The sequence below is a fragment of the Thunnus thynnus genome, chromosome 8 (assembly GCF_963924715.1).
Source record: "Thunnus thynnus chromosome 8, fThuThy2.1, whole genome shotgun sequence".
Taxonomy (NCBI): domain Eukaryota; kingdom Metazoa; phylum Chordata; class Actinopteri; order Scombriformes; family Scombridae; genus Thunnus; species Thunnus thynnus.
The window spans coordinates 11,003,846-11,024,883 of record NC_089524.1 but is presented as its reverse complement, the minus strand read 5'-3'; the positions used below and the strand labels follow the sequence as shown (position 1 = coordinate 11,024,883).

Sequence of the window (21,038 nt, the reverse complement as noted above, 5' to 3'; positions counted from 1 at the left end):
AATCTTTCTGATGCAAACATTTCAGGCAAGACACAGACAGTGGTAGCAGTAGTAGCTGTTGTGTAAAGACAGCAATTATTTGATGGTGTTCTTTTCTTAATGTCCACAACAAGGATGTCTTGGTAACTGGAAAGATCACATTGACCAAACACAACAGTGCCAAACTTAGCAGGGGCAGACCTGAACTAACCATAGCTGGGCACAGACTGGCATTAAGGGGCTATGCTACTAAAGCAGCAGCATATGGGACAATGGCACCAAAATTTGCAGAGCCAGGAGAGCGCAGCAGGACCAGAGCCCATATTCACAGCAGGGCAGGGATCAACTGGGCCGGATGCAGAGGGGCTGGAATGAACATAACAACACTTGGCCAGAGGCATCACAGACAAACACAAATGGGCCAGGCAGATAAGATGCTGTTATAATGTTGTTGAACAGTGGGACAAAGAAAAAATACAGGCAAAGGCATCCAAATGGAACCTGCCTTTAGTATGTTACTAGCTAGTTTAGGAGAACCTTACTGAGGACCCTCACTGCTACAGCCATGGTGTATTTAGGCAAGGTTCATAGTTGGCAGGATCAGGGGTTTCCCAATGTGACTTTGATCAAGAAACGGTTAAACTGTTCTCGTCTTCACAGTTCGATTTCTACTTAACTTATTACTAGTTTAATTTGTGCAGGCTGAAGTCAACAAAAAACAGGAGAGTTAAAAGCAAGGTTTAATCTATACAATTGGTCCAGAAGTAAAATTGGAGGAGCTGGGAATAAATGCAAAAAAAAAAAAAAAGAAGATAAAATCAATACTAGACTAGAAATTAAATCACTGGCAGTAGATTCTCCAATGATCTGCTAATGATGTTGTATTTCATTCATTAGGTTGTCTAGTTGGCTGTCAGTGGGATGTTTCAAACACATTTAAATGGATTTCACATAAAGTTTAGTTGAAAATTTAAAGGCACAGCTGGTTACATCGGATGCAATTTACACACCCTCAGCTAGACAACTTTTGGTCACTGCAAACATTTTCTATTCATATAGATTAGGGCTGCAACGAAAGATTATTTTCATTATTGCTTAATCTGATGATTATTCTCTTGATTCATTGTTTGTTCTATAAAATGTTATAAAATCACCATTTCCAATTTCCCTAGAGTCAACAGGGATGTCTTCAGATGTCTTGTTTTTCTGATCAACAGTCCATAATAATAGGATATTATTATAAGATATTCAGTTAACTATCATGTATGACAAAGAAAAGTAATAAATATCACATTTGTGAAACTGGACATTTTTGGCATTTTTGCTTTAAAAAAACGCTAAAATGATTATTCTATTATCAAAGTAGTTGCTAATCAACTAATCGATTAATCGACTAGTTGTTGCAGCTCTAATATTTATTGCTTTTTATCGTAAGAAATAGATGTTTTGTTCAAACAGTGTAAATGTAATTGAGGGAGACAATCTACTTTGATATCATCCCCTCATGCTGCCTGTCATTTCAGATGTCACGCCCTCGCTATTTGCCGTAATTTAACAAAAGATGTTCACTCCCCTCTCCTTGTTGTATCAATTTATACATTTCCACATCCATCCAGCAATCACTGATTCATCTTCAGTGGGCACTTTTTTAGTAGGCTTTCATTTGTCTGGTCGATAGAGACATGGCAGGATAATGCCCACAGCTCTGTTGGATAAATGGACTTGATATATAATGGTGTATATGTGGAACAGCAGGAAGAGCAGACACAGCCGTGTGTACACATGCATTAGTTTGAGACAGAATTTGAGGAAGAAATGGAGAGTAAGAGGTTGTCAGGCAACTATTTACAACTGTGACAGTCAGAGCACATTTCATGATAATTGGATTTTTGTTGCCAAACACATAGTAGACAGAAATATTCCCATTTATCATTAACTTGTCTTAACATCTGCACACTTTGAATCTTTAAGGTCTAGCTGAAATTACATTCTACTGACCAGTTGTATCACATCTTAACATTGTGTCTTTTCTATAATATTTGATTGGAATATTATCTGACACTGGGGAGGATGTATAAGATTATTTTCTTAATTCACGGTTCTCTGCTTGCACGCTCAATAGCAAAAATGATCAAGTTGAAGTGTACAAATGATCTGAGAAACCATTTTTCAGGTGAGGATACAGAGATAAGAGAAATATCTCAAGACCTTGGAAGGATTGATTGTAAATGATGTGGCTAGAAATGTACAGCCACAGGTGTTGGAGTTCTGGATACGAAATGGTCTAAACTAGCTGTTGCCAACTAAAGCAAGATCTCGGGTGGCCTGGATCTCACTTTGTACTGCATTATTTTTAGATAATAATTTGATTTGACATTTTCCACTTCCTGAACAATTTTTCAAAATCTGTCATATTTGGACACATTTGAAAGGCAGCAGCTGTCATATGCTGCTTTTATTGCACTGTCCAAGTGATGCTTACTAGCCCCTATTGTAGGTCACAAACTGTGGGTGATGCCAGTATAGACTCCCATTTATTGTTCTGTAAACTAAATTCTGTTCTTGTTTTTTGCCTTCATCTGCTGCTCTCTGTCTCTCCCCCCCTGACTCTGACAGTCTGTTTATGAATATCATAAACCAACGTGAATAATCTCGGTTATTAATTTAATCAGTGAATAAACAAAAGGACGCACTCTCCCTCCTCTCACTCAGTGCCTCTGAAAGAGTATTACCCTCACAAAGCTTGAGCTGACAGAGATGAATAGCTTGAAACGATGAGCTAGATAATTGAGAGTAATTAACATGCCAAGCATTCAGCTCATGTCTTCATGTTCAAGAGAAGCGGGGGCTATTGCTGATGAGCAGACTGAGGGGTAGAATTGAGATTGTGTTTTTGTGTTATAGACTCATTGTTGAGTGACATCAAAAAGATGCAGCTTGGGTGAAGACAGAGCTCCGTTGGTGATTTTAGACTCTTTTTAGGGATGCTCAAGCAATAATCTGACAGAGAACGCTGGATCAGATTGGTCGTTATTACTGTGCAGTTAATTTGATGTATTTGGTGATGTATCAACGTAATTTTAAAGTAAGGCTTAGAGGTGAAGAATTTATCAGACACTGATGTCTCAGAACGAGCCAAATGTTAACTGCTGGCAGTTTCAGACGTTAATGTTATTAGCAAGCTCACAAGCTAGCTAGCTAACGGCTATGTTAGATCATCTCTGAGCTATCTTGCTTGTAATTTGCTAATTTAAGATTTTAAACATGGCAGTGTGTGAATGTCATTTGTGTGGGTACTGTTAAAGTTAGTTATACCCTGGTCTGGGTGAATACTCTTTTCTGATTGGCTGGCAAGTGAAACCGTTTAATACACACGTAATTCGGCTCAAGTTTAATCACCATTTGAAATTTATCCGCTACCCTACTTGTAACCATAGCAACATTAAAGAGCACAGAGCACAGAGTCAAAGCTTACTTGTTATGAAGTTTTGAAGAATGGGACGCAGCAGAGGAAAAAGAAATGGAAAAGAGAAGAAAGAAACCAAGCGGAAAAACAGCATAGGAACTGACACCTGAAGAGCTTAAAATGATAGAGGAAGAGAAGGATGAGATTAATACAAAAAAGGCAACAAAATGGGCAGTTAATATACTGAGAGACTTTCTCTGCCAAAAACAAAGGAACACTGATTTGGAGACATACTCTGTGGTTATGCTTAATGACACCTTACATGAATTTTTTTCCCTTTTCAGGCTGGCGGCAATACAGTGTGGCAAGTTGTCATGACAACAGTAAGCTCTTGCTCCATAACCTTTCAATTTTGAGGGCAAAACTTTCACCAAACATTTGCAAATGCTTTTATTTTATATTGTTGGCAAATGACTATGTCTAAGCGGTATAATCAACTTGTAGGGGGGTTAAACATTTTAAAAGGTCCTAAAAGTCTGATCCTAGAATCGCCCCTGTCATATGTCAAATTGAGCGCTATCTAGACATTTCCCTCTGTAGTTAGTGGAGAGTAGAGCCAAGAATGAATACTGGACTTTCCTTCATCAGGTGGCCAGAAACATGACTCCAAATGAATGCTAATGTTGCTCAATTTATAAATAGGCTAGCATATTTTCCATATCAACCTTATAAGGTAATAATATGTAAGTGGTGTGTTCACTACTTGTTATGCTGCCCCTGAGTTGCCCAAAAAATTCTTAAAAGTCATAACTGCTATTAAGCTTCACCTTGCCCTGTTTTGCCAGTTTTTGCCCATTTTGATGTTTCATTAGTGCTTCCCCTGAATGTTGTTTTTATATGTTGAGGCCAAAAATCACAATTTTGCCCCTAACTATAGATGTGTGTTGTCATGGATTTAGTAATGGCTCTTATAATAAGGGTCCTGGTATATGCACTGGCATGGCTTACCAGCACACCTCGATATAACAGAAATGTCATTGATGTTATTAGTTACGTCCCTGGTTTTGTTGCAATGACAAGTCAGAATGTCCACCGTGGAAAAAGTCTATTATGTTTGTGTCAAGGAGGTCGTCTTTGTATCCAGGCAGGGAGAGTTCATTTGACCTGGTAGCCAATCGCTATTCTCCTCTTACTTGATGTAATACCTTGGTAATCAATATTCTGATGGATTACTACGGTTATTGACAGCCTATACAGACTGTCTAACCCTTTCAGGATGACACAGCGATGTGGGATGTTTACTTTTGATTTGAATGGGTCAACATGCAGAGTTGGAGGGTTGAAGGTCGGCCTGACACTGCTCACCTTTGGTATAAGAGGGTGAAAATGCAGTTCTATAATCACTATAGGATTACTATAGGGTTACAGGGTCAAAACAGGGATACTACAGAATTATCAAAGATCCTTTTCAATCTTTAAGCCTTCTTAATCATAATTATATGGACCTGTAGTTTGGAATAAAGTAAAACTGACTGGTAAATTCTTGTAAGAAATCATTCAAAGTTGCACCACCTCACCTGCACCATCATGAAATTTATTTCCAATTCCACAATTCTCTTTAGCAAATACAATATATCCTGTCTATATATGTATTTTCTCTGTTGTAATTCTATAGTTGAGCAGTGTATGGAATTACAGCTGTGGACTTGGATCATCTGTGAATGGCAACAAGTAGGGATTAACCCTTGACAGCAGTATGGTATGATTGGGTCAAATACGGGTTGATACTATGTATATAATCCCATGTTGAGCATGTGGATCGTGTGTGAAAATGGCATACAGTAGTACTGACCATCTGAAAGGGTGTGTGTGCGTGACCTGTTTCTGTGAAGTGGAATAATGTACGTACAGAGTTTGAAACTTTTCACATTTACACAGAGTTTAATGAGCAGGATTTATGACATCAACAACAACTACTTTGGAATCCAATCCTGGTCCAGTATGCAACTTCTCCAAGTGTGATGTGGAAACTTGGAACCTCCAGTGCACAAACACCGATAATGGACTTTAAAGTGAAGTAGGAAACGTCTAGTGTCCAGCAGTTAAACATTTGAAATGAAAAATGTTTGCATATTCATGGATTCTGGATTTTTCAATGCGGGAAAAGGAGTAGATGTCATTTTAAGGATTTCCAACCAGGTAAATGAACTTTTTTATAAACCTCATCAGACACAAATTATTATCCAAAGCAGAGTAATTTCACATATATGAAAATATGTCTGAAGGTGATCTTTAACTTTTAATTAGGCAAACAAAATGTATTACTAGAGCATCTTTCATACAGGTTTCATGCAGGTGACTGACAAACTAGCACCAAGAATTTGAACCAAATACACTTAAACAATTAAAATGTGAATAAAAATGATGACAAAAGTGAAAACAAAAAATACATAAAAGACACTAAAAACATTAAAATATGAAAAACAATAGACCTTTTCACAGCAGACATTTTAACATGTCAAAGCAGGAAAAGTACAGGTGCAGTTCACAATATTAATCAGGTGGAACTGAGCCATCGTTAATGTCATCAGTCCCGACTGACACATCAAAAAGTCATAGCATTCTGCTGTGAGAAAGGTCTATAAAAGCAATAAAACATAAGCAAAAGCTTAGCCAGGCTAGAAAGATACTTTATAATTTTATCTTGTTTATGCCCAATTAAAATCCCATAATCACAACAACTCTGGAAAAATATAATATGTTGATTTAATTTTTTAATATTTATTTGTGGTTGATTCTCTGTCTGTGCCTGTGTTCATTAGAATATATACCCTCTCTCTCTCCCTCCGCCTCCATTTTTTTCTCTTGGTTTTTATAATGAACACAGTTGGTGTAAGAGTGTTTATTCTCTCTAGCACACGCTCAACGGAGTGCAGCCCTCACCCTGATTGCTCCCCTTCATTAGAATGACGCTGCTTGAAGGAGCAAATAAAAGAGGGACGCCGGGCTAATCAATTTTTTTTAATTGTCTCAGTAAGAACTTATGAGAAAGCACTTACTTTTTCATAAGCTGATTTCCTCAAGACTTAGTCAGGCAGGGGTTGCTAGAAAGACGAGTGAATGTGTGTGCATGAAATGACAACATTCACTTCAGGGTGTGAAAAAGGAGAGGGGAGCGTCTGAAAGGGAAACACAGTGAAAAGAGACTTTGCTCATTAGTAACTCCCTGAGCTCCAGTCTTCTGTCTCACACTGATGATCTCTGTGAGGAGGAAAATTAAGTCCCCAGACAGAGCGGACCTGTCTCTAGAGCCAGCAGATAATAGTGATCATTGGTGAAGGTGTGACGCTGCTCAGATGCTGGTTCAGGACCATTTAGAATTCAGATGATGAAAGTTTTTAAAACCAAATACATAATTTAAAGTCACCAATTATGTAGCTTCTGATAAGCAGTGCAGAAGAAGCTGAAATAAATGATGTGCACTAAAAGATCAGAAATCTATCTAGTAAAGATAAGTCTTGTGTAGAGCTTGGTTGAGAAAATGTGAAAAACCACAGTTTTAGAAAACAGGTGCAATGAATCTATTTCCACTGCTCTAACCTCTCACTCTGTGATTTTTCTCCTTTTACTATTCTCATGTGGGAGGCTTTCAGAGGCTGTGGGCTGCAGAATAATGGGAAAGTTTCAGATATATCCCTCCACACAGAAATGAAGCATTTTCAGTGTGTCATGCATTCTTCCAGGAGAAACTGTTTTGAAATTCTTTGTCAATGTAAGTTTGAAGAATTTGGAATAAAAAGTTAATGAGACTGATTCAATCCTCATTTGTTCTAGTAAAAATTGTGATAACATGGGTGTGTGTAGCTAAAGACATTGATGTTTGACTCGATAAGATGCAAATGGTGCTACAGTTTATTTGTAGTGGCTATCACACATTCTTTTTTAGATTACTTGGCAGTCATCATGATAACTTGGCAGAGTTGTAAAGTCCTTCCTAGTAGTGCTTTGGCATCTGATACAAGCTGTCAAACTCATGGATGTATTACTCAAACTGGAGTTAGATTTATTGTTATCATAACTGAAACAACAGTTAGACAAACCCACTTATTACTGTATTGTATTATATTATTGTATTATTATACCTATGTGAAATAGTAGTTATAGTTTGCAGTTCCCCTGAGCTGAGTACTTTGGACTGAGAAGAACACCAAAGCAGCTAAAGGAAAGACAATGAATGAGCTGAGCTGAGCTTTAGTGATTGGTGACATCACCTTTTTTGTGACTGATTATTTTCATTATCAATTAATTAATCATTTTGTCTTTGACAATAGTGAAAAATTACTGTTATAATTTCCCACAGTCAAAGGTGACGTCTTCAATGTCTTATTTTGTCTGACCAACAGTCCAAAAGTCAAAGATATTCAGTTTACTATCATGTATGACAAAGAAAAGCATCAAACCACCACACTTGAGAAGCTGAAACCATCAGTAATCAGGATTAGGTTTTATGCAGTAGTAGATGTTGCTGTTACCCTGTTGTTGGGGTCGGGGTCACCACCAGCTCTAACAGAAACAAATTAATACACAAAGTCACCCTGATATAATTTTGTAAGATGCATTTAGTTGTATTGCTCCAGTCTGTGGACAAGTTTGGGATATTTCATTAATTATAATCATGGAGTCCATTTTATGCCAATTTAATGCCAATGATTGCAGCCAATTTTTTGTTTTTTATCTGTGGTGAAGAAAACAAGACCAAGGCCTTTAGTGTGAATGCGGTAAATTTACACAGTTGGCCTTATTGGTATTATTATTCAGTGCAGTGACCTCCACTCAGGCCCTAATCAAAATATCCTGATCAGGAATCCTAAGTCTTATACCATTGCAGCAGGTCTTAGGTTTCTGATGGGGTTTTTCAAAATTATCGTCTTGAAATACTGAAGTCTGAGACTGTCACTCATACAGTGCACTGAAAGACTTAAAAATATAGGAACTTCAGTCAGTAATCATCCTGTCTTTGCACTTTGAATGATGAATAGTCGTGTAACAAATCTTTTTTTTCCAAGTTGTCCAAAGTGATTTTGACTGACATAGCCACTTTGGTGGGGTTAGGGCACCACGACCGTGTTGCAGTCTTAAAAAGCAGATTTCCTGCCTCAAACTCCTGTTCAAAAACACATCAGAAAGAAAATAGAAAGATAGAAAGATAAAGCATCACATTTGTCTTCTCCACAACAAAAAAGACACAATTCCTGCTGTGTATAACTGTTATGTAACTAACAGAAAGCTGACAGAAAGGGGATTTTAAGACAAGGTTTACAAAACTGTCATGTTATCCCTGGAGGCTTTTTAAGCACCTTTGCCTGGACATCTGTGTGCTTTAAACTGGATTAGCGCTGGAGAATGAGAGGTGGATAAAGAGGATTCAATAAAGCATAAAGCAATTTTTTGGAATGAATTTATTAAAATGGCTTTTTCCTTTAACTCTGAAGGAAGGAAAATAAAATTGGTTTTCTGCATTCAGTAAATTGTTATAATGAATTCTGGTCACCCACATCAAAAATGATTATATGGTGCTATTATGGGACTGTAATTTTATAGTGTTTCACTGAACATGTGGTTGAAATGTCTGGTGACTAAACTGTATGTAGTTTAATCTTTTTCATACTGAAATCATATGAGCTGCTGAACAGTAGCAATGTTTAGGAGGTCTTGTGGAGACTAAGATATTCCAGCAAATCTGCAATTTGTCAGACAGAAATTAAAAGCAATTAGTAGGGCCACTTAGATAAAATATTTTAAATTACACTTAACATTTAAAAAGTAGTTTTGAACCTCCTTTATGTATTGTGTAAAGTATATACAGAAGTCTGAGAGGGAAATCAAGCATCAGAAATACAACGAAAATGTTATATTCTGTTGTGGATGGTTCAAACTCTTTTATGAATAAAGTGTTTACAGTTAAAAAATTTTTAATTTTTTTCTGGCAAGCTGCTAGATGGCTGTTATCTCTGACCACAGGGTGAAATTATGACCATGCAATAGTATTGCTACTAGTGAGTGAGTCACACCAGTTTATGTCAAATGATTGGAACTTGCCACTTGCCAGGATGATGCCGTATTATCAAGCTTCTCAGTATCAGCTTGACCCAGAAGTAAACCACTGCTGATACACAGTCAGTGGATTAAGTAGTTTATAGTGCTTCGTAATTGTGCTAACTGCTAATATAAGTCAACCACCACAACCACAACCAGTGCAGTAATATAAGCAATACTACAGAAATGAGTTAATATGTTGTCCGTTTAAAAATAAGAGCATTCTTGCTCGGCTGAAACTGAGCCCAACATATGTAGATTCTTAAAACAGAATTATTTATCAAGTAGAGGATGAAAAAATAACTGCTCTGTTACACATTTAAAAAAAAATAATCCTCCTAGCAAATGTTTAATATATACAGTATGAGGCCGTTCACTGTAATAATCCTCCCAGCAAATGTTTAATATATACAGTATGAAGCCGTTCCCTATAATAATCCTCCCAGCAAATGTTTAATATATACTGTATGAAGCCCTTCACTGTTGTGAGGTGACTGGGTCATGAACTTCATTGTTTGCCATCCCTTCTCCATCCTGTCTTTGTTCATTGTGTTAATAACACAGAATCTCCTCAATATATCCTCTATGAATTGTCCAATGCTGTATTTGATTTTTGCACTAGTGAGCTAAACCCCTAACCTCATATTTGTATTAAGGACTTGGTTTTTACAAAGCCTGAGCTTGCATACAAAGGGTGGGTTTGCGCTACTGAGCATTGCCATGGGATTTGACAAGATTCAGAGTCTGTTGAGGATTAAATTGTGTTTAAGCGTGTTCTGAGTTTTTATTAATGTTAGACTATTCATTAATATAAGACCCAACAATTCAGAATACTCAACCATTCTTGGAATTTGGTTGAGCTGATTTGTAGTGGTGTCACGTTATCAGCGCACTCTCTGTCTGAGTCACTCATGCAGACAGTCACACACATAAAGACAACAATATGATGATCAGAAACATGATGAGGTAAAACTTTCACAATGTGGAGAAGACTGGATTTTTTTTTTAATCAGAAATCACACTTCAGAACCAGTCATGGTATTGGATGTCTCAAAGCACCTGTGCACTGTGCAGTTTTATTATGTGTGGGGAAAATTTAACCATATTCAGAAATTAAAATGATTCAAAATCTTAAAGGAATGTGATTGCAGACACAAAAAATGTCGTCTTTATTTTATTACAGCCAGTTTTGTCCACACAACATTTCATCTTTATTGTTGTATGTTTTCTGCTGGCTGCTAGCATGATGCAAGAGCATGACAGATCATAGTGAACGAATTATCGAATGCTGACAGACTGGATGCCACTTGGTCCTTCTGGTTGCTCTGTGTACACTTGTGTGGCATTTGATGTCTTGCATTTCCACTTTAGATTTTTAGTGGGGCATAAATTCAGATTAGTTCTCTCTTTGCCTCTTGGATCACCACCTCATACAGACCCTTAATCAAGTTTTAAACTGCACATGTTAATCTAATAAAGAGCAAAAGGTATAACACACCCCAACAGCTGACAAGCAAACAGTTTCAAGCTATAACTTAAAGTAACTTAAAGTCAGGTTACAGTACAATATGGACCAGAAGACTGAGGGCTAGCCAGGCAGCTGCTAAGATCCTGTTTCTCTTCCTCTTGTCAGATGTCCCACTGAGCCAGTCAGTCAACAGGACAGGCAGGCGGAGAGCTTGTTATCTCTGCTCTATTAGGCTGATACACGACATGCTCTGTTGAAGCCCTCTTCCAATGACGTTTTTGCATGTGAACTTCTGTGTGTGTGTGTCTGCGTGTGTGACAGGAACAAGATGAGATGTGACACAAGACCTCATCACATTTTGCCATACGCCCACCTGAAATTGTCTCCTGCGCAACATTTGAAATTAAAAACCTGTGGACTGTAGTCTGGGGAAATGGGTGTTTTTCAGGTATTACTGGTTATGATTTACTACCTGATGGCTTGGAGAGGGGGAATGGTTGCATTACACTTTGGTAGAAACGGATAGAGCCACTTTCTAGTTTGCGCAATAATATTTTACATTTAGTGGCCACTTTATTAGCTATGCCTGCTTGTAAACAGTCTGCTCTGACAAACAGTGAATAATGGGGCTGCAACTCATTCACTGTATTGGAAACAGGGTCAAGAGGTTCAGTTACTTCACATGCATGGTGCATTAACCAGAAAACACAGGCAACCAATAAAATCATAATTTTTTCAACAATCCTATTAACTCAAACTGCCTTTGTCTCATAACTAATAAGCCATTGGTTTACACTCAAGAGCAATACACAGCAGCGTGTTGCATTATTTGACACATGTCAGTTGATGTCTGTAGCGACCACAGTCATACAGACAAAAGACGTAAGGTATAGCAGACAGGAAGTGCCAATCTGGGGTATAATTAGGATAAAATTGCTGATTTTCTGAATAGTTGAAGTACGTTGATGCTGGTGTTTCCTGATGAGTTCAGACGTCATGATGATGCTGGTGTGTGAGCTTACATAGAAAACGATGGGTGTTGATGTTATGATGCAGGTTATACGCTGCCAACGTATGCTGCCCTTTAAGATTTTTACTCTCACTGTCTGATGTCCTGCTCCAACATCACATTCCAAAAGGAAATCTATCACATTGAGGTCGTAATGATACCATTTAACCGGATCTTTTTGGTAGGAGAAGTCAGAGAAGAAAGGCTATACACATTTAAGCACGTTTTTACTTTTTTTACTTTTTTTTTTAAAGGCATCTGTGGCACTCTTCTCCTGTTATATGATGATGCAAGGAGTGTTCTCATAACACTTATTATGCCACTTCATACCAACTGAGTATCACTTTGATGCTACAGTTGTGCTAACCAGATGCATCCCTAATGGCCACATACTTTTTACACATATAGACTTTAGTAGAGTACTAATGGCCTCCATTCTCCAGATCTCATAGCACCTTTGGGATGAGTTTGAACAAGGGATTTATAGCACAAATGCTTGGCCAAAAAATATGCAGGAACTGCATGTTCCTATAAGCCAGAAAATTTAAACCAACTTTGTCATCTACATAATGCATTTATACACTATAAATCTGCTATATCAATACATTTTTGTAGAATTTCTACCTGTACTATGTGTGACATCTAAAGGTAGGAGGGTGGGTGGTTGGAGGCACAAAGTACAGGACTTTGACTGATGTCCTACTTCCCACATGTTGTTACATTTAGGCTACTAAAACACTTAAAGATTTTGGAAAGATTGTGGTTTTAATAAATATTGAAAATGTGACCAAGACTGCAATCTTTCCCTAACCTTAACCAAGTGCTTTGAGTTTCATAAACATTACCATCAATCAAGCTTTAATTTCCACAAGCTGATATAGCAACAAATTAAATATGTTGAAAGTGAACATTTTGGAGACATTTTGTGTTGGCAATGAGCAGGTCATTATGTTTGGTATGAACATGTCCTGATAAAAATGTAAGCTGGGCAGTGTTAAGGTTCTTATGCAGCATGCAGTATTTGTTAATGCATATAACATGAATATAAATGTCATTTTTAGGGGACAGGATTGATGCCTTGTAGAATTTGTGCTGTTCTGGAGGCAAGACTTGGTCATACCAAGTATTAAGAACGTTTACTGTTAAAACTATCCACAGTGAGAGAGTGTCCTCGCTTTAGAAAGTCTCAGTTTGACTGCAAGCCAAAGGTGACTGTGTGACTATTATGAATAACTTAATGCTAAACCATTAAACACACAGAGATGCCTCACCAGCGCTCTGTGTGTGCTGAACACACATTTGGGAGAACATTTTTGTATTGTTTTCATGCAGAGAGCATGCGTGTGCTAGTTTGTTTTGTTGAAGGCTTTTTTTGGTAATGTTTGTGTGAGCTGTCTTCTGTCTTCACACCTGTCTGCCCTAATGCTGCTAATTAGGCAGAAGTAACATTAATTAGGATGCCCCAGAACACACACTCTCTCTCTCACACACATACACACCGTACTCCTCGTTAGTACCATTGTGCTTCATCCCCCGAGGTTACAGCGCTTATCTGTGTTCATAAACTGATTTCTACATCTGTGCTGCCGAGCACAATTTTCAGATCTGCACTGAAACACAAATTTCTTCTGTACCCACTAATTATCTGCTAATGGTGATAACTGGAACATATTGTCGTCCCTACAGAGAGGCCTTGCCGCTGATAATTTCCTCTAAGAAATACACAGTATATTCAAGGTATTTTTAATGAATTACCTCAATTACATTATTCAAGTGCTCATCTTAATAATCATAACAATAGTCAAACAAAATATTATGAAAAGTCTTTCACCAGAAAAGCTCAAAGTTAATATACGAGAGAAAAACAATCTTTAAAATGCATTTACATTAATTTTGGTTTAGTTGTTTTCTCTTATTTGGGATGGTAAGGCTTTATGTGCTATGTTTCAAGTGGCGAAAACCAAACAGCATCCATTTGAGCAATTCTCATTTCTTCAAAACTGTTTTGGAGAAATGAAGATAATTTAGGAACAAAAGTGAGTGAGTTTAAGAAAGCCAGCCTGCAAAGCAATTAAACTCTGCCATGATTATTCAATGCAGCAACTAGCAACTTTACTGTGTCTTAAAATGTTTGAGCACATGCCTGTGAGCTATCCAGGAGATTAGCTTGTGAAAACCTTTTCAAATATCAGCCAACAGTGAAGGTTGCCTGTCTAATTTGCTGTAATGGGTAAGACTAATTACGCTGAGAAAGTACATTTTATTAAACATTCTCTATCTGTTGAAGGTGCTGACTAGCAGTGAGCTCTTGTAGCAAGAGGAATACGTGCTAAGTATTTGCTTTTTTTTGCTGTGTTTAGGTGGTGTGATGGGGGTGTTTTTATGTAATAGTGGCATCTCCTTGGGCCTTAAAGGTTGTCCTGCCTGTTCAAGCTGAAACAAATGTGTCCATCTGCTTCAAGGGCATGAACTGTCCTTAACCATTACATTTCTTAACATGGTAAATATGCTGTCTCCAACCTGTCTGCATACAGCCTAAGTGCACATCCAGTCTTCCTTGCTGCTTCTTCCTCTGCTTCCTAATTTCACACCTCATTCTTCAGCCCTTCTTTTTTTTTTAACCTCCAGCCTTTTCTCTTTATTTTATTAAATCCTCTCTGACCTGCTTGCTTGTGGTGCCCTTTCCTTTCTCCGTCTCCATCTTCATCTCATTCTCTGGGCCACTCCTCACTAATTTTGCCAGATCTCCCCAAAACAGTCTAATTCTCATTCTTGTTCTTCTTTTACTGCCTGACCCTCCCTCTGTATCACTTTCTGCCACTGCTGATGCTCACCTCCCCCTATCTCCATACACTGAAGAAAAAAATAGAGACCATCCCAGGTCACAGGAGGAACATATGAGTTCTTATGGGCCTTTTAACGACTGCCTGAATTGGCTCATTAGAGAGAGGCTCAATGACTGCGGAGTCAATCATGTCTGCTGCTTTTGAATGATTAGCATGGGGGGAATTACAGTGTGCTGAACCATTAAGGCTGCTTCAGGTTTCATTAGCTCGCTGTTACATTAGCGTGTGCTACTGAGAGGAAAAATTTAAAAAAAGAAAAAGTATAATTTGTCCTGGCAAGAGAGAGAACTCATAAAGATTAGCCAGTATGTATTGCTCAGTTTATTTTGTTTTTTTTTCATTTGTCTGTTATGATTCAACCTCCCTACACACACACACACACACACACACACACACACACACACACACACACACACACACACACACACACACACACACACCACTAGAGCATAGGGCCAATCAGGACTGATTAGCTAGTTAAGTAAAAGCTTATGTGAATTTGACACAATAGGCTGTATAATCTATTTCAACACAGGAAATGAGTCAGATAATGCCATCACCATGTTAAGTTTTAAACCTGAAGGACTTCAGGGTTACTCTCTATAAAGAATAAATAATTACAAACATCAGGTACTGACTGAACACATTTGTCCTTCTTCTAAAGTGCAGTTACACAATAAATAATATTTAAATAAACAAACAAATTTTAATTAATATCTAAAATTTAACAAAAATTAAGTACTGTACATCATTGGCCTGCTGCTGATGTACAGACAACTGTTCTTGGGTATTGCTGGTCCATGAACAATAAATAAGTGCAAACATCTACTGTACTCATTTCTGCTTTTGTTATGATACAGTTACTCTTGGGTATTGTTGGTCTATGATCAATAAATAAAATTTAAATAAACAACAGGCATTGTAGGCCTTTGTACTAGTGCTAGGGTATTGGTGTCTATGAGCAATAAATAAAATTTAAAAAAAAAAAAAGGTGGGGTAACATATCCTTACTTCAGGTTGGAAAAAGGAAGTGGGGATGATGGAAAGAGGGACACTGAGGGTAGCGTCTGTATCCTTACTGCAGGGTGGAGAAAGGAGGTGGGGATGAAGACATGGGTGGCATTGAAAAAGGGCAAGCTAAAAGGAAGAAAAGAGAATATAAACAATTAATTATGGGTGGGCAAGCATTTTGGGTTCAGGACACACACACATACACACACACACACACACACACACACACACACACACACACACACACACACACCACTAGAGCATAGGGCCAATCAGGACTGATTAGCTAGTTAAGTAAAAGCTTATGTGAATTTGACACAAATACACAATTGGCTGCCCTATTGCTCTTTGTGTGATCGATATGGGAGTCTCTCGTGTTTTTTCACATCTAAGATTTTGTGTAGGCTTAAATCTGGAGTGCAGGACTTGAGAGTAAAGGGGGGCACTTTGCTGTGATTGGCATCACAGGCTTGCAGCACGCTCTCATGCGCACCCTGAATGACAGGCACACAAAGAGGGCTGGTAAAAATGGAAATGTTTGGGCGGTCCACCGGCCCACTGGGACTTGTCCCAGTATGCCCGTTGGCCAGTACACCACTGGCTGTAAACTACTGTTGCCGCTATAAAATGGTGGATCAATTGTTTTGAGCGTCACACAACCCCCACAAAATGACTCATTTCACTATCAGAATTTGAGCCATTTGGTCCAGTAACATTTAGAAAGTCTAGAAACCACTAATGGCCACATTAGTGGCTAAACAGCCAGCACAGGAATGTCATGCATTAAATGGGATTTAAAAACTCTGTATTCTGTGAAATACAGAGAGATTTACCTTCGCTTAATCAGCATTGTGTGAACTCGTTTGGCAAAAGCTTGAATGTAACAGACATTAATTTCTGTAAAAGTTCTGCTCTGCAGGTTTAAAATTAGTCTGACAGTAGCAGTGTTTTTGAAGTAAGGTTGTATAATCTTATTATATAACATATGTGAAATTATATTCTCAGAATCAGTTAAAAGTATCCATGCACTCTAATTTGGAGCTATTAGCAACAAAATGAGATGAATGGCAGTATTGTCTGTTTATTATCTTAAGTATCTTTTTGTGTAATTTAAAAAATGGAGTGAAATCTGGCAGCCATATCAGACAGAGTAATAGTGTTACGCTCACATGTGACAGTATTCTTTGCAACACATCCGACTACCCATTGCTTTTGTCCTGCTTACTCTTTCTTTTGCTCTATTTATTTGTAGAAAGCATTGAGATGTGAAGTGATTTCTTGAAGTCTGCAAAAACTCACCAGATGTATCATATCTCTTACTTTTAAATTGCAAACTGTGTGTAGCTGACAGTAGATTTTGTGGGCAAAACAAATTAGAATATGTGGCAGCCCCTGTGCTTTATATTGTTTTATTTTTTATCAACTCAGTGATTCACATTGCTAAAATGGTTAAATTGATCTGTAATTCAAAGCAGTCATGTGGAGCCTCACATATATTAGTAACTGCTAAGACATGTTAAAGTAATTATACATGTATCTGGTTTAGTTAAAAATATGTCTCATCCTGTATCCATCTCCTTTTCCTGTATTCAGTAGTTTTCTCAGCTGTGATATTTCAGCTTTGTTAATTCGAATCAATTTTAAGTTGCCTTGAATACACTACATGGAAGCTGTCATCTTTGTTTTGTTGTAACAAGAAGATCATGTCTCCTGTTGTCACGTCACTTGTCAGTGACTTGACAGTGTAATTTGTGCAGCCGGATTGCCAGCTGCACAGCCGTCAATTATTTTAACATCCTAATATTTCACTCCTTTTGCAGCCCCAAACAATGATTGAACTCACTAGTAATAAGCAACAAATCATAACAGGACAGAATTCTGTATAAGAATTGACACAATATTGAAACATTTGGAAATACAAACTGTCACAGCTGTAATAATGTATGACAGATGGTTGAACCGCTGCTCTTTATCTTATGTTTGAGTCCTGAGATGCACTATTCAAGGTCAGGCCCATTCAGCCATGAACATCTGTCTGAACTTACAGATTAAAAGCATGCAAACACTCATCATCTCACTCATCAGGGAAGTGAGACATTACAGGCAGGGAAATACCCCGAGAGCATTCAATAAACATTAAGTTCCACAGTCTTTTACTTTGAACATTTGACTTGGTCACACAAAAACATCTTTATACATTGTCCATGTTCCCTTTACTGGGTTTTTGATCCTTTGGTATTTATGTGTGTATGTGTGTATATTTACCGTGTACATACACAGTTCATGTACTGTATGTATATTTGTATAGTTACTGTTCATGGCGTGACTCTTTGCTATGTTTCAGATCTTTTAGTCCAATATGAGCCTGTATGTAGCTTGAGATCATTGGGCAGAGCTTGTCCCAAGTCCTAAGTATATGGGCTGGTTGAGACAATATCGTCTTTTATATATCTTCTTAAAACATACTTTTATCTGAGAGTTTATCCTGATTTTTGAGGATTTTCTTCTTTCAAAACTTGATTTTTCCTGAATTTGGTATTTATTTTGTTTATCATATATTACAGGAATTTCCATTCATCCATTTTCTTGCTTGGACTTGATAGGGTGAGAGGCGGGGTACACCCTGGACAGGTCGCTAGTCAATCACAGGGCTAACATATAGATAGAGACAGACCATTCACACTCACATTCACAGGCAATGTAGACTCTCCAATGAACCTAAACTGCATGTTTTTGGTCTGTAGGAGGAAGCCAGACTACCTGCAGAGAACCCATGAAGGCACAGGGAGAACCTGCAACCTGCACATAAAAAGGCCAGTGGGTTCAAACCCAGAACCCTCTTGCTATGAGGTGACAGTGCTAACCACTGCACCACTGTGCCACCTATTTACTAGAATTTGATTTACATACTTTATTCTGGTCCATGTGATGTTACAAATCAATTTTCCATTTGTCTTTAATAGAGTTGATTTGTTGCTGTGTGTGAAGCACTTTGTAACACTGCATTTGTTTTGAGAAGTGCTCTACAAATAAGGATTATTATTATGCATTTTATATTTGTACCTATGCTTATAAACTGTTAGTGCAAATCTAATTGCTCTCAAACTACCAACACAGCAGCTCCAATCAAACTACTGTTGGTATTGTTTTTTGCAGGAACCATCTTTTTCTGGCACTGGGAAGTGATAGGAAAGGGAAATAAAACGAGTTGAGTTCAACATGGGAGCGATCATGTTGCTGGGGTATCTAGCCAACCTCTTTTATCAGTGTGTTACTTTTATTGGCCCTCATAGAATATATTGCACATTTTCACATAGCAGTGCATCATAGGGGATTTCAGTGTGCTGTACAGCAGCGTTTTCATGTTGATGTATCACTTACTAGATGCCCCTCAACGGAGCAATATTGAAGGCGAGGCTGTTTTGTCTTGACTGCTCGGCTCTCTTCTTCCTCAGGAAGACACACCAAAATGACTGAGAAAAGTAGTTCAGTAAATTCAATATTGATGCATAGTGAACAGTGTGTATGTTATTGTACATGTGGTTTTGTATTACTTGTGACAAAATAGGAAGGACAGGTGGCAGAAATATCCCAAACGGAACAAGAACCAGGATTGGGGAATATTTATATTATAATGAAAGTGAAGGTTAAAATGTTGTATTGTAATTATATCTGTCTCTCAAACTTGTGTCGACACTCTAATATAACGAGATGGATAGAAATTCATTTGTGTTGCTCAAAGCATTTGGAAAAGCTCAACACAAATAATGTCCAATCACTCATGGACCTCACTGTCAGCAGTTTTCATTGCAACTTGTTCTAAAAGGGTCTCTATTTGTGGTTTCCAGGTGTGCATGTGAAGCTGCTGTGGTTGGACAGCGAGGGAGATACTCGAGGAAAAATGAGGAAGAGCAGAAGTGTTCTCACAGTGTCTCCCAACAGTGTAAGTCACCTTGTCTCTACAATATCACACCAGTTATGTAACAGACATTAATCAAACACATTTTTGAAGACACGTGTCATCACTGGAGATGGGTTTCATTACACTGTGTCAGAAATATCGACCTTGTTGCAAAGAAAGAGCCCTCATTAGTGTTCAGGGTTGAGAGGTAACCAAAAACATTTCATCATCTTTCATTTTAGGATTGTGTCAAAGTCACTAATCCAACACAAAATGTTCTTCAATTCAGAGACAGAGAGAGAGACATAAACACTGAGAAGAAGACACAGACACTTCCTGACTGAGACTTTATTATGGAATAGTGAGGATTATGAATAATTAGGAAGCATTCAAGAGTTTTTTAAGCAACAAAAGCAGCTCACCTCTTGTAGCTTCCTTCTTGTGGCTTTGTGAGGACAGAGAAGCACAGAGATAAGCGGTTCACCACATACACAGGGAAAGGCAAGGCGAGTTTATTTGTATAGTGCATTTGAACAACAAGGCAATTCAAAGTGCTTTATGTAAAACATAAAAGGCATCAAGACAGAATGTAAAAGCAACACAACGCAATATAAAAAGACATTTAAATACAATTTAAAGAGGAGAGAGTAAAAGTTTAAGTGCAGTATAAAGTATAAATCAAAAGCCTCTAATTTGATTTAATAAACAGAAACAGAAACAGAAAAGTATTCAGCCTTGATTTAATGAACTGAGAGTTGCAGTTTTGTAGGAGTTTGTCCCAGATATGTGGAGCATAAAAACTGAATGCTGCTTCTCTATGTTTAGTTTTGACTGTGGGGACAGAAAGCAGACCTGTCCCAAACGACCTGAGAGGTCTGGATGGTTCATAACATAGCAGAAGATCAGAAATGTATTTTGGCCCTAAACCATTCAGTTCTTTATAAACCAACAGTTGTATTTTATAACCAATTCTTTGACAGACAAGAAGCCAGTGTAAAGATCTGAGAACTGGAGAGATATGATCCACTTTCTTGGTCTTAGTGAGGACTCAAGCAGCATGTTCCGAATCAGCCGTAGCTGTCTGATCGATTTCTTAGGGAGACCTGTAAAGACAGTGTTACAGTAGTCGAGTCTACTGAAAATAAATGCATGGAATGCATTTTCCAAGTCCTTGATATATTCTTAAGGTGATATTAGGCTGACTTTATAATTTTTTTACTGTGGCTGTTGAAATTCAGGTCTGAGTCCATGGCTACACCAAGGCTTCTGGCTTTGTTTGTTACTTTTAACATTATCGACTGAAGCTGACTTTTAATCGTTCT

General features: G+C 37.9%; 1 protein-coding gene across 1 annotated transcript in view; it reads left to right on the top strand.

Annotated features, from left to right (window-relative positions):
• Positions 1-21,038, top strand: part of pde4ba (phosphodiesterase 4B, cAMP-specific a) — a 190,718-nt gene that overhangs the window by 5,581 nt on the left and 164,099 nt on the right. Inside the window, exon 2 of the mRNA XM_067596451.1 lies at positions 19,664-19,758. Within this exon, the coding sequence (XP_067452552.1) occupies positions 19,717-19,758 (42 nt within the window). The 5' untranslated portion in view covers positions 19,664-19,716. The remainder of the gene's footprint in view (positions 1-19,663; positions 19,759-21,038) is intronic.